Source organism: Fonsecaea nubica (genome assembly GCF_001646965.1).
Source record: "Fonsecaea nubica strain CBS 269.64 chromosome Unknown Scaff101, whole genome shotgun sequence".
Lineage (NCBI taxonomy): Eukaryota > Fungi > Ascomycota > Eurotiomycetes > Chaetothyriales > Herpotrichiellaceae > Fonsecaea > Fonsecaea nubica.
In genome coordinates, this window is record NW_019173774.1 from 1 (window position 1) to 14,273 (window position 14,273).

The following is a 14,273-nucleotide window of genomic DNA, read 5'->3' on the forward strand; positions in this document are numbered from 1 at the left end:
CCCCTTGCAAAACGCGCCCTGCCCTCCAGATCCACACAACCCTCCCATTCCAGGCCTTTGCTACAAAGTACCGTTACCAGAGAGTGAGTATTAGGGACCACTCTATCTGAGAGATACCAGTACGGGAGTTAGATACTGTAGGTAGGTAGGTACCTCGTACTATACGAGGTCGGTCCTCCGTAACTCGTAGGGCTTGCTTTGGCTGTTGTTATTCCCACTTTTTTTTTGGTTGTCCACCATGTCCTTGTTCTCTCGTTCGTCCAACGGGTCCGCCCCCTACCCTTGCCCTGCTCGTCTTGCGCGTTCGTTTACGGCCTTAGGCCCTTCTTTTTTATCCCTTCTCCCGCAATCAACCAATGTATGTACGAGGACAGAGTAGGTAGGTACCCTACCCTGTCCTGCCCTACTAGTACTCGTACCCTTTCTGGACAAGAACCAAAGGTGGAGGGAGGGGCCATCGCCCATGGGCTGCTGTGGCTGGCCGGGGAGGGGAGCGCCATCCACCAATCCCAGCACCCGTTTCCCGCTCTGGCACTAATGTACGTACCTGGTCTGGTCGTTCGTTCGGTCGGTCGGTCGGTCAGTCGGTCATCCCAGGTTCTTTTTTTTTTCCAAGGGTCAGGATCAGGATGGGCTTTTCGAGGATCAGGTATACCAGCTAGGTGCGTTATCATCTTGTTCGCTTGGTTCCTTTCGGGAGTTTGCACGTTTTGAGGGGGGGCCGCCCCGGGAGCAAGGGACATCAAGGACATCAAGGTAACCAGGTATTCATTTCTGTACTCGGTACCTACGGAGTGTGTATGTGTGTATGTATGTAGGTACCCGGTTCTTGTCCTGATCCTGGCGAGGGCAATAATTGCTTTGGCCCCAAGTAACCAAGATACCTCCGGAGTACGGTGCCTATGTTACATACCGACGACGAGTATGTCTCTCCATCCGCCTAGTCGTGACTTGCAGGTTTGGGAGACATGGAAACCCCTTCCTCTCTCCCTCACCCTCCGTTCCCAAGATGTGCGTCTCTCCCTCTACCTACCTACCTACCTACCTACCCTTTCCACCCTTGTTGCCTGTCTGCACGACCCAACCGTTCCATGTGCCTAGCTAGCTAGTAGTAGCACAAAGGATATCTATCCTCCCCCTCCCTACCAGGCAGGCTGAAGGGATTCAGGAGGCGTTTCACCACCGCTGTAGGTACATACTTACATACTTACAAGTGTATGTAGAGGGTAGGTATGTATCATGTAGGACGGTGGATCAGCTATGGAACGGAGGACATAGTGTACACTGCCACCTCCGTACCTACACTTCATACATACGATAGCGACCTGCGCGTTGCAGGGAGCGCATACTCACAATCCCCTGGTCGTTGTTGTTGTGTTTGATATTACTGTTGTTGTTGTTGCCTGTTGTTGCCGTCGCCCTGCGCCCTTGTTCCTTGTATAGTGCCCATCCTCATGCTTTACTCCCCCTGTTTCGGTTAACAGGACCAGGGCTCCGGGGGGGAAATCACCCTGTCGAGCCGTCCTGCCGCCCTGCCTGGTGCAGTCTTCCAGAAGCCCAACGACCCCCTTCCTTCACTCGCGATACAAAACCTGTCTCTCGGAGGATCACTTCTTCCCTTCCCCCCCCACCCCCCTCCATTCCCTGCCCGCTTGCTATCCCTTCCGTACCCCAGGGCGCGTAGGTAAAAGATTACAAACACGCAAAGGGCCAGATCGACGGGCCCCGGCCCTTCGTCGCCCCAAGGAACATCTGCATATCTACATGTGTTTGAGCATAATCTCAACAGGGGGATGAGGAAGAAGAAAGGGGGAACAGGGAGGGGACCTCATTTGATGGCGGCCCGGCGAGATTTGATGCTCTTGCTAGAGAATAATCTGGAAATGATAGGCGGCGGCAGTTGTTCAACAAGCCAGAAACTCTTCCAACAAGCCCCGTCTCCCTTGGATCCCCTTCACTTCCGGTCGATAGTGCCGTGCTCTTCCCCTGGCGTTGTTGATACACAGATGCCGACTGAACAATAGTTGAACCAACCTCTCCTCACCCCATCGCGGGTGTTTTGTCTCTTTGGCCCCGAACTTGACGTCTGCCACAATAGTGAGTGGGGATGGGTGATGATCGCCACCCAGGATTTGGAATACATACAATGGATACAGCTCCCAGTATCGCAGTACCTACCCATTGAATACCACCGGAGTATGGAGTGCAGTCCTTCACAACATTTGCGGTGTGAAATCTTGGTCTCTGCCACAAAGTCAGCACTGTCGCGGGCAGCAAACACTTCAGCGAAGTCGCTCTGCGAAGGGTTGGAAAACTTCCGTGTCTTCCATTTCCTCCAACATCGCCCGACACTCTCTTCACGGTGGATGTTTTCCTCAGCTAAGAGGCCCACCCCTCCCTCACCCATCTGCCTGGAGAGGATTGTGTAAACTCTCATTTCAATCCAATTTGCCGTCTTTCACACTTCGTGCCGGCACTGTAGATCTGACACAAAAGCATCTCATACAACCCCTTCTGCCTCTTCTGGTCCAAAGTGGTTGCCACCCGGAACAGGATTACCTGTCTCTTCCTCTTTCTGTCAATCAGGGTCAGTGGTCTTTTGCCATGACGACGGGCCAATCACCACTTCTTGGCCCCCCCGTTGAGAAATCGCCCTACGGGCGTACGAGGAGTAGCCACCTCCTTGTGATTGGGAGACTCTCTGACATAATCCTCCACGCAATACGGGTTCAGTGGAAGGGAAGGGTAATACTGGTGAGCAACGCCTCTCCCTCTGTTAAAGAGGCAACAGCCTGTTTCACACACGGGCTTTGGAAAGTGCTGTTGCCGTCCTGGGTGAATGGAGGCGTGTTGGTCGAGAAAGGTAAAGGGGGAAAGCTCGTTGTAGGGCTAGAACGGAGTCTGGAGCGCGTGCTGTGGGTGATACGGGGCCCAAATACCCGTGTCATATTTGAAATGATCCTTCGAAACGCAATGCGTGGTTGATCGTTGGCCAAGGAAAATCCCTGCCCATTGTCCCTGCCCAAGAGCGAGCAAATAAAGGACCCGCAACAGTCCTCTCCATCCTTGGTGTCCTCGTTCCTGGCCTTATGTCAGCCCGTCGGGGATGTATTGGTGGTGCTACCAACAGTGTGGGTGCCGTCGATGACAGGCACTTTGTTTGCTCCATCTCCCAAGGACGCCCCCCCCCCTCTATTGCACATGTCCGCCTGTATGCAGAGCAGCGGACACCACAGGGGCACATCTGGTTGGCTCCCGAGCTCTTTGGACGGAGAAACGCATTCGCTTCTTTGGTGCATGAACGGTAAGTAACGACAAGATCATTCGAATGTTCTCGATGATCCTTCCGACGCGTAGAGATTCTGGGCTTCCGGGACGGCATGGATGGGCTGGTTTGCTGTCGATACAGGACCTGCAGAACTCCAAACACGCCTATGTGATGGGGATCAATCTCCCGCATTCCGATGATCGAGCGATGTGAACCATGCATGTGCCGGTGGTCGTGAACTGGCTGGCAACGAAAACTGTTGATTGCAGCATGTCTGCCTGGCACGCGCATGCCAGGCGCTCGAGGCATTGCCGTAAAGAGTCGGAACTACTTTGAGGAAATGGTTGGTTCTGCCACCTGCCAGAAACGCTCTCGTCGTTCACCAAAGTGTTGGCGTTTCGACCAGGCCCTTGTAGTCCAGTTTGCTACTGGGAGTCCAGAACCTGGTCTCGTGCTCAAATGGAATCCTTCGAGGCATATGAGACACCAGAGATGGAGGACACGTTGCCAGTGTCAACACTCCCATCTGGCGATACGCTGTGCCCTATGTCTTCCGTATTAAGACGTGCATGTGTTGAAAAGGGGTTGGAAGCAGACACTGCGCCCTTCCTCAAAGAGCACAGGAGTCGGGATTTCCCGGCAATAGTTCTTCTCCCGTTTCTCGTAACACAATTTAGCCGGATGTGCAGCCGACCAACCTTTCACTGGCGCTCCTACAAGCACACCCATTCTCAACTTTCTGCATTTTTGAAACAGCTCCGCAGGGGGCGTTTGGATCCAAGTGACGGATCGTTTTTCACCACCAAGTAGGTAATGAACTTACCACTCCTTACTAAGGTCAAGCGTGGTATAGATTGCAAAGGAAGCGTGTATACGAGCTGTATACGAGCTGCATACGTGCCTGAGGCTGTCTTTCCAGAGGCGGGAAGTCAACGTTCCTCTTCGACAGGAACCCAAACGAACCATGTGAAAGTCCAGCAACGTTTCAGTTGTTTCTCTCGCGCTTCGCCAACGGGTCCTTGGCAGAAAACGCAGAGTAACGGTTCCATTTTTCCGATGAAGTCTGAGAAAGGGGCGACGGGGATGTTTCTTCTGAACTGTGTCGCTTCAGTGTATTGAAACCGAAGGTATGCGGCCACGACCGCATCCTAGCATACCGTCTTTCCTCAACGCTTCCATGAAGGATGATGGATAGGGGCATAATGGTGCGAGACTGGGTCCCCGTGGGTAGAGCCTAAAGGCAACCAGTCCCAAGTTTCTGTGCCTTTCACATCCCCAACCGCCCACTACTGTTTGTCTCTTGGTATTCAGGCCTTCTTTGACTGGTAACCTGACATGTAGTTGTTGTAAGGTCCTGATGGAATATGGATATTTCCAAAGATTTCTCGGAGCATTCCATTTCCCGGAACGTTATCATCCCTGTCTTAAATGTCTCCGTTGGAACGCCTGAAGGCCGTGGCCCGTCGTCACCGACTTTGTGGATAGAGACCACCACTGTACTTAGGCATAACCTTGAGAAGGTAGTTTCAGAAGCAAGGCCGACACGTGTTAGTACTTCGGGTTATACAGGGGTGGCCGGGGCGCGCTGTCTTGGTAGAGAGAAACACAACAGAGCAGAGCAGCAGATGTAGCGGCAAATAGGACCTATTGCATCCTGCCTAGCTCGATTCCCAGAGACGAGGACAGGTATGCACACTGTGACCACACCCTTGAGGGACACATTGGGAAAAGAAACAGCAAGCGCTTCTTCTGTCAGGGACAGCGAAACGGGGACATACTTCACTCTTGCCAGCCTGTAGAAGCCAAGACAGGTGTATAGGGGAAGATAGGACGAGGCAACTGACTGTGCGAGATAGTAATTTGCTAGAAATACTACATGACCTCATGCGAGTACTTTGTGCAGTCTGTAGTGCTGGTAGAGGTAGAGGTCCAGTAGAGGTAGAGAAGGCGTAGGCGATAGGTCCCCCGCTCTCCTGCTCTTCTCCTCCTCCAGTTTTTCCGGTGGGGATAATCCGTCCCGGCCTCTAGCCTCCTCCTCCAGCTTTCCGTCCTCCAGCCTGCGCTCAGACATCCCCCCGTGGCCCCCTCTCTTTTCTCTTCTTATTTCCGCTTCTCCCACCAGAGCATCAGCCTCGCCTCACAGTCAGTCGCGGAAATATCTCCACGCCTATCCACTGCCCCGTCAACCCTTCCAAGAAGCCCTCTTGTAAGGGAAGATCTCCAAAATATCATGGTTTCCCATAGCGTCGCTACTGGCACCGGCACCGGATCAGATGCCTCTCCCCAAGCCAATGGCCATGGCGAAAAACGCAAGGCCGAAGCTGACCCAACGGCGGAGAAACAGTCACACACGAGGTCAAAAAGGAACAGATATATTTCAATTGCGTGGTAGGACTCCCGGGGAGAGAATAGCGAAGACAGGAGATGAATGAAATATGCTGACATGGGCTCTCTCAACGAAACAGCAATGAGTGTAAACGGTCGGTTGCCCTGTCTCCCACGTCCTCTCTCTTCCACACCCACTTGTCAAATAGAGGCTGACCTTTTATACAACTGCAGGCGCAAAATAAAATGCAACGGAAACACTCCGTGCCAACGATGCGGCAATCTGAATCTCGAGTGCATCTATGCGCCGAATTGCTGCACGAACTCGCTCAAGGACTCTGCGTGCGTCTTCCCTCTTTACAGCTGACAGACCCAACTGACCTTGGGAGCAGTGAGTTCAACCAGATGCGCGACCACATTGCTGCACTCCAAGAGCAAGTAAACGACCTTTACGCCAGCTTGAATGAGTTGCGAAGCAGAGCCGACATCTCCTATTCGGCTCCCATCGACCCGCAGTTCTCCCACGATGGCTCAACCCGTTCCATGTCCGTGTCGGCGTCCCGTACGCTACCACCCCTCATCTCGCCCAAGAGAGCACAGCCCAAGGCCTTGCCTCAATTCCATGGCCCGACAAGCACAGTCTACGGATTGGATGTGGCCAAATCTTCCCTTCAGACCATGGGGATCACACATAATGCACCGGACGATGGAATGATGTCTCGCGATCGAAGTCGAGCAGCATCACCTATCATGATGCTTCCGCCTCATCCAAGCAAAGACCCCCTATGGTTGATTGACCATCCCGAAGTGGTTCGTCTGTGTCGCGTCTATGAGGAAGAGATTGGAATCATGTATCCTGTGGTGGACATCGATAAGGTTTTGAAGCAAGCGACCTCGTTATACAAATTCATCGCAGCGTCCCTGAGAACTGGGCTGGGTCAACCCGGTCTCCCAGGCGCAGACACGTTCGACGATGAGGAGACCACCGTTTTAAAGATGGTTCTGGCGATAACGCTGACGGTTGAAGGACACGGACGAAGTGAGTTGGGCCAAAGATTCTTTGATGCGGCAAAACCAGCGACGGATCTGAAGTTAGTTACCGCATTGGACATCAAGTCCGTCGTCTTGACGGTATTGACGGTAAGAGGAACTTTCCGTTACGCCACTCAGGTTGTGTTGGCTGACATCCGTCAACAGGCTACTTTCTACTTCCAAAAAGATGAGGAGGCACAGGCATGGCGGTTCATTGGTATCGCAGCGCGCATGTGTATAGAAATGGGGCTTCACAGAAAGGACTCGTTGCTCAAATCCTTTACGAACGAAGCTGAGTATCAGCAAGCCATTCGTATCTTCTGGACCGTCTACGCGCTCGATCGTCGCTGGAGCTTTGGCACAGGCATGCCATTTGCATTGCAAGATGCAGACATTGATCCCGCTCTGCCTGAACCCGTAAGTCACCTTGATCCGTTCCCAGTTGCCTTATTGATGTCCGGCAGGATGAGAGTCATCCATATTTAAAACATATTACCAAGTACAATCAAATCGCCACAAAAGTCTGGTACCACAATCTGGCGTACGAGGCGGGCCAGAACACGAAGAAAGACGAAATAGGATTTTTGGACTATCAGATTCTGCAGTGGTATGCACAGCTTCCCGAGTCGTTGCAATTCAACAATCGGGACCTTGCCAGAGAAAATGAGATACCTGGCCGCGGAGTGCGCCGTCTCCGACTCCTGATGTATTTGCGCAAGAACCAGGCACGAATTTCTATCTATCGGCCCATCCTCCATTCCGCGACCAGCATTATGGAGAACCGCCACTACGCACAGAATGTGATTGACGTGGCCAAGGACACCATCAACACGTTGACAGCAGTGAACCAGATGTCCGATATCTACAAAACCCAGCAAGTGCTGTACAACTACTTTTTGGTCCAGGCACTCGCTGTGCTCTTCCTGTCAGTGGCTCATGCTCCGGCCGTCTTTTGCTCCCAGACCAGGCAAGAGTTCTACGCTGCGATAGAGATTGTCAAGGGTTTCAGCACCAAGTCACACGTGTCTAAGAGGCTCTGGCGGACTATTCGAGGGCTCAAGGACATGGGTGACAAGATTGGTCTACTGGCTCGCGGCGTCAGCGGCATGAATGATGCTGAACAAGACGCTCACTCAGACGCCGCGATGGCAATGGCTGGCCTTGCCGGACACAAAGTCGACTACCAGCAGCCGTATGGCAACTCGAGTTCGAACCAGGCGAATGGGGGTCAAAATCAGCAAGAACTAGGAGTCAGCCCGGACGATGCACTGCAGATCACGAATGAGTTGTCCAGTCTATTCGAATTGGCTGGTGGATATGGCGCTGCGACTCCAGGACCGGAGTCGTTCAATTTCGTTGGCGCAAACGGTGAAATTAGTATGGCGGAGGGATTCAATGCGTTTGGAAATGAGCCGGAATTTGCCAGAATTATGAACGAGTTGTTTTGAAACCGAGCAGTTTGATGACACTTTTGGGGTGCCTTAGGGTACAATGATGACTGCACAAATAAGGAATTGAATGCTTTCTATCCGTCATCTTTCTCGTTGCACTGAAGAAAACAGGGCGCGCTGTACATGCAGACATGCAGCAATTGATCTCGAATCACATGATTTTTGCCAAGACTTCTTGGGTCGGGGCTGATTGGTCAAGATTGGACTTCACTGCGCCCATCCACTTCGCTCTCTCGGGGCGCATGTCAAAAGTGCGGCCGTGGAATTCACATCCAGCTATCGTCCACCTATCATTCCTATATGATTCTGCAGACAAGACTTGCGATCGACCTTGACCTAGAGCACGCGTATCTGTGCATGTTGCCACATTAAAGACAGGTCCAATTGGTTTTTGTATGATTCCACTGCCTGCCTGCCCCTGCTCCTGAAATCAATACAGCCCGCCGAGCCACCCTCTGACTCTCCCACCTCTAATTAACCGCTCGAAACTTCCAAGAGCCAGGCAGCGAAAGCGACCGTGAGACGTCTGGTACCGAGAAACGAAGGCAGTCGTGCAACCCTCCTCCATGCCTCCCACGAGTCCTGTCCTTCCTCTTTCCTGACCCCTCCCACCCCGCGCCAGACCACTCGCTCGTCTTCTCGATCATCTTACCTTCCACCAGGAAGTTGAGGTCTCACAGACAGAAGAATCTGTGTTGAACGCGACTTTTATCCCAATCTGTCTGCCCAACAAGCCTCCGCCCTGGCCGCTGGCCTGGACCGCCTCGACATTGCTTCCGAATACTCTGAATCGCTCTACTACCAGCAATTTACCAGTTCCTCCGCCACACTCTCCGACGCAATGTCTCAAACTTCTTCTCAGAGTCCAGATAGCTGGATCGGAACTTTCTGCAACCTGGTCGGCCATGAATATTTTGCCGAAGTCAGCGAAGATTTCATCGAGGACGATTTCAACCTGACGGGATTGCAAGCCCAAGTCCCCATGTACAAGGATGCATTGGAAATGATACTTGATGTGGAACCATCAGAAACCAATTCGTCAGCTCTGTCAGAAGAGGAGGAGGAAGAAGAGGAAGAAGAAGACGATGGCATTCTGGGCGATGAATTGGACGAGCCAACTGCGAATCAAAACGGGGCATCGAGGCGACAATCCGGAGGCCCAGCAGGCGGTAGAAGACATGGTCGGACCTCATCTGATACTTCCGTTATTGAGTCATCTGCGGAACTTCTGTATGGTCTGATACACGCTCGGTACATCACGTCAAGACCTGGGATTCAACAAATGATGGAGAAGTATGAATTGTCACATTTTGGCTTCTGCCCTCGGGTGTATTGTGCCGGGGCAAAAGTGTTGCCGGTCGGTCTGACGGACACCCCTGGGCAACAGACAGTCAAACTCTTTTGCCCGAGCTGTCTGGATGTCTACACTCCCCCGAACTCTAGATTTCAGGCCGTCGACGGTGCCTTTTTTGGGACGACGTTTCCATGCCTGTTCTTCATGTCCTACCCAGACTTAGACGTGGCCCCAATTAAGAAACGAAATCCCCGAGATCCCAGCGGCCAAGGGAATGATGATCTCGAAAGCACCTTGAGTCCCAATGAAGGGAATGCCACGCGTGGAGGCATAACGGCCAGTCGAAGTTCGAGCCTGACCCTACCTCAGGCCCCAGCGATTCCTGGTATCACATCGACCAAGGACGAGAAGACCTCTCTCTCCGCGATGACTCAGAACACTTTACCTCCGCAACCAGCAACGATCAATGGAATCGCCACCCACAACCTTGCACCTGGTTTAGGGAAAGGTAAGATCTATGAGCCCAAAATTTACGGCTTCAAGGTGTCGGAACGAGCGAAGAGCGGACCCCGGATGCGTTGGCTCCGGTCCAAACCTCTAGACATTAATGAACTCGACGAAGCAAGACTATGGCATGAACGATATGGTGGCACAGTGGACGGTGACCCTGACGAAGAATTGCGGCGCCTACCAGGAGGAACACAGGACAACGAAGATGTTGACGACGATGATGAAGAGGAGGGAGAGGAAGAGGAAGGGGACGACGGCGCTGGAGAAGGCGCTGACCAAGACGGAGATGCAATTATGGCCACCCAGGGCCAGAGTCAGACGCCCATGGCTCAAAGCAGTCAGCGGGGCAAGTCAAAACGAGAGCCTGATGCCGATGGGGATGCGTTAATGGCTAGTCAAAGTCAAGGCGGTGGTCGAGGCAAATCTCGACGGAAGCCAGGGACAAGGGGTCAAGGAGTTGACGTCTCTGTGCAACAAAGGGGCGAAGGAAATTGGATATGAGTATGGCAATAAACGAAGATGACGGACGATGATGCAGATGACAAACACAAGCTTGAATGAGCAAGGGTGCCCCCGAAACCGCCCAGCACAAGAGTGAGCATGCCAACTGACTTTGTTGATGAAATGAAAATGGGAAGAAGCGTGTCTTTGATTCGCAGTACAGCAAAGCATTTACTCTCCCAGGTCTTGTGATCTTCCTTACTGACGGCCTTCCCCAGCGGCGCAATGCATGCAGATGTCTCCCGAGGAACTTTGCAAGTACGCAGGAAAAGATGGATGGCGGAGGAGAGGTCCTAGGGTTCGAGTTCTTGCCAAGTTCGCTACCACTTATAACACGCATGCTCGAAGCTCGCTCAAGCCTCGCTGCAATAGGAGAGGAACAGATTCTGCGGCTCACAACAGCAGCAGGCAATGACAGAACCAGTACAGAGACTAGCAGCGTGCTAGATCAGATGGAAGATGATATTACCGAAGGCGAAGAAGGACAGGCAACAGCACTTGAAGTGGAATAATGGAGATCAACTGACAACCCGGGATCCATGCCAGGAACAAGGGGAGGAACGCGCGTTGATTGATTTGGGATATTGAATTCTCGCAGGAGGCAGACTTGTTATTACACATAGTGGACTAAGGGCAGTATCTGGCATCTACCCTCCTTGCACACCATCTTGTCTTCCGGCTTTCTGTTCTTCACTTCTTCTCCTTTGTCCTCCTTGGCGTTGGATCATTCCCACACACACACACACACACACACACTTCCATTCCCTTTTTTGGATTGTGTGCGCACAGAAGAAAAAAAAGTCACCATCCCCCAGAAGAGCAAAAAAACTTATCCACGAAGCAGCTCAACTGTGGTTCGTGGGTAAGCGAAACTCCCCCTTTCGGGTTGGTTTTTCTCGGCCGACCGGTTATACTACAAATTTCTATAAGTTGAGTCGAATGGAGGTAGGGAGGGAGGTTCGATCGAGGAGGATTCGGAGGAGGTTCGAATCGAGGATCTGCTGCCTGCTAACCCGGGTGTTAGTTTGACCTGACAGATCCTAGATTTTTTGTGTGTGTGTGGCGTCCGATCGATCGAAAGTGAGGCTCGAAGAGGGAGTCATGGGATTCGATTTCGTTCGCCCTTTGTCGTAGGAAAGGGGGTCTTTGTGTGCCAGAATTTGGCGAGAGTGACATTATATACCTGCCTTTTCTTTTTCTGCTGGACCTACCCTGGAGGACCCACGGCTGGGTTGGTGATGGCAAGGCAAGGCTGAAGGTACGTTACTTGAAAGGCTGCGCACATCTTCACTTTCAATACGGGGGGTGGGCAACCCTTTGGCTATCGACGTCGACAGCTCTACTGCTTCGAGCGTGTGTGATATATGGGATGTGGAATGTGAGACTCTGGAGACCTATTGACCAGCTCGTTTCCCTCCCAATCCTCCTGCTGCCCCTGTGGTCAACCAACCCATTTGTTGCAATATAAATGTACCAATTGATACACGCGAGCAGATTTCCTACATACAGCACTCGTCCCAGGGCACACACCAAACACACGTTTGGAGAATCACTCCCCTGGAAGAAAGGCCTGGCCACCCTGCCTGGCTGGACTCGATTCATGAGCGACGACGGATAAGGACGAGGTTGTTTGATACGAATACGAGACATGGAAGAACACTGCCATGTGAACTCGGGGGGATTTATCTGAACATTCAAGTGGGTCGAGTATCCGCAGCGGAAACAATGAATACGCACGCTACGGTTTGGTTCCATGTCCTCTGTCAAGTCCGGGGACTATCGCACAATAAATAGATCAATCCCTGACATCCATGGTGACACCCATGGCGAAACCCACGTACAAGGTCACCTGGTTGTATCGACAAGCAAATCCAGACGAGAAGGCCGGAAAAGTTGGCTAAAAACCCTTTCTTGATCTATTGAACAAGAAGATCGTATAGTCGTGGCATGGGTGGTTGGTTGGGTACACCGACAAATGAACATGAACTTCTCTTTTTCCCACGATGTATAGACTACGACCATGAAGAGATCTGGCCACGACAAATATTGGCCTGCCGATGATGATTTGGCGAGGCGAAGTGCTTTGCAAGGGCAAAAAAGTGCAGCACAGCATTTGAAGCAGACTATCAATTAACAGGGTACACGAGGAAGCGGGAATCCAGAACTGCACAAAGGCTCTCACAAAGGCTCCCGATCTACAGATCGAGTAGGTTTATCTACACAATTCTTCGAGAATCAACAGTTTATCTCTGTTTCCATGTTTTCAGGTCTCGACACCCTCATCGAAACCACCAATTCACACTGGCTGTGACGCCGTCGCCGACGCCCTTGACACTGTGCCACCACCCTTTCGGCGTGAAGAGTGCATCACCAAGCCCAAGCGTGGTCTGCAGGCCATGGGTCCGGATGACTTCGTTGTAGATACTCGACGGGTTCCAAATGGCATCGTGGAGTGCCACCTTCTGTGGCCCGACCATCATCTCCTCGCCTCTGATTGCAGTGGAGAAGGATGTTGACGTTGGAGATAGTCGCGCGGTGACATCGTGATATAAAGCGTCACCAATCTGCGGCGGCAGGAGACGTATCGTCTTCTGCCCGGCTAGTTGGATGAACAAGTTCGGGTTCGGGTCGCGGTGTAATGGGGTGTAGGTGGGTGGGCGACCGAGCCACAGGGACGAAGCGTAGATGTCGCCTTTTACTGTGCTGCCGTTGCTGTTGCTGCCGCTGGACGAGGAGGATGGGTGTAATACCTCGGGGACAGGGACGTCTGATCGTATCGAAACTGGCAGGGAGGAGAGATCGCACTGGGCGAGGTAGATTGACATTGAATTAACATCCCGAACATGGTCGATGCGTGTCCTTGATTGTGGTGGCGGTGATTTGGAAAGATATGCGACCAGGATCTGTAGAGGCGCTTCGATGCGCTCAAATCCTTCACTCTCGCCGCCAGCGCCGGGGATGCTGCTGCCCTGACCGAGAACAGTGGCTGTTGAAGCATCTTTGGTGGTGGTGGTGGTAGTGGTGGTGGTTATCTCCAGCGGCACAATTGTCGCTTCATGCCCTGACCAGAACGACGTCCGCAGTTCAGACGAGCGAGGGACATTGATAATCCCATCGCTAGATCGACGACCCTCTCCAGAATCACGGTCGGCAGTCACGCTGATGGTGGAGGAAGGGCTAAAAAGGTCATAGTCTGGGTTGTCGTCGTGGATGAACCATTTTGAGCAAGCCGGAGGCAGATGCGCCCTCGAACGAGGCAGACGTGCTGGTACATTCTGCCTGTAGGCTTGTCCGAATACAGTCGCATCCCAGGACGAAAGGGTGGGTACCTCCCGAATGCCACTGGCCTGGCGACTTGAGATGGAGGAGGACTCGAACCGACCACGGGGTAATGACCGTGAGGAGGCGGAGGCAGTAGCGGGTGTGTGTCGTCTAAGAACTGAGCAACCCCTTATCCGGAGGCCGAGACATGGCATCTGTTGACTCTTTGGAGATGACGATGTCCCGCTCTTCGTATCCGTCTGCGTATTGTGCTCGTGTTTGTACGGAGTACTGCAGGTAGAACGAACGCCTTTAGTCATGGACTTGGACCGAGAGAAAAGCCTCGGCAGCGCAGGCTCATTTCGGCGTGACTTGGCGCGCCCGCGTGAAACGAGGCTCTCAGTGGCTCTTACCGAGTCCAGATCTGGGAGATGCCGACGAGCTACGAGGTACCTACCACGCCTACGCACTACGCTTTCTTGTCCGCTTTTGGTATCCCAGCTGTCCAAGCTTTTATGCATCAGGCCAACCAGACATGGCACCATCAATTGCGGGCTGCCTGACGACACAATCGCGTCCACCCCCTCCAATCACACCTTCTAAGGGTTCCGCAAAGAAGGGCGCAGCCATG

General features: G+C 52.7%; 3 protein-coding genes across 3 annotated transcripts; 2 read left to right on the top strand and 1 right to left on the bottom strand.

The window, feature by feature from the left end:
* Positions 1–5,866: 5,866 nt before the first annotated feature.
* AYO20_10012 (hypothetical protein) lies at positions 5,867–8,073 on the top strand (the record flags this gene model as incomplete). Its single annotated transcript, XM_022648276.1, has 3 exons — positions 5,867–6,733; positions 6,791–7,042; positions 7,090–8,073. The coding sequence occupies 3 exons, from the start codon at positions 5,867–5,869 to the stop codon at positions 8,071–8,073; spliced, it is 2,103 nt and encodes a 700-aa protein (XP_022495713.1).
* An 844-nt stretch (positions 8,074–8,917) lies between these two features.
* AYO20_10013 (hypothetical protein) lies at positions 8,918–10,381 on the top strand (the record flags this gene model as incomplete). The annotated part of the gene is made up of 1 exon (XM_022648277.1): positions 8,918–10,381. The coding sequence occupies one exon, from the start codon at positions 8,918–8,920 to the stop codon at positions 10,379–10,381; it is 1,464 nt and encodes a 487-aa protein (XP_022495714.1).
* A 2,279-nt stretch (positions 10,382–12,660) lies between these two features.
* On the bottom strand, positions 12,661–13,962 carry AYO20_10014 (hypothetical protein; the record flags this gene model as incomplete). The annotated part of the gene is made up of 1 exon (XM_022648278.1): positions 12,661–13,962. One exon carries the CDS (start codon positions 13,960–13,962, stop codon positions 12,661–12,663), a length of 1,302 nt encoding a protein of 433 aa, XP_022495715.1.
* Positions 13,963–14,273: the final 311 nt, after the last annotated feature.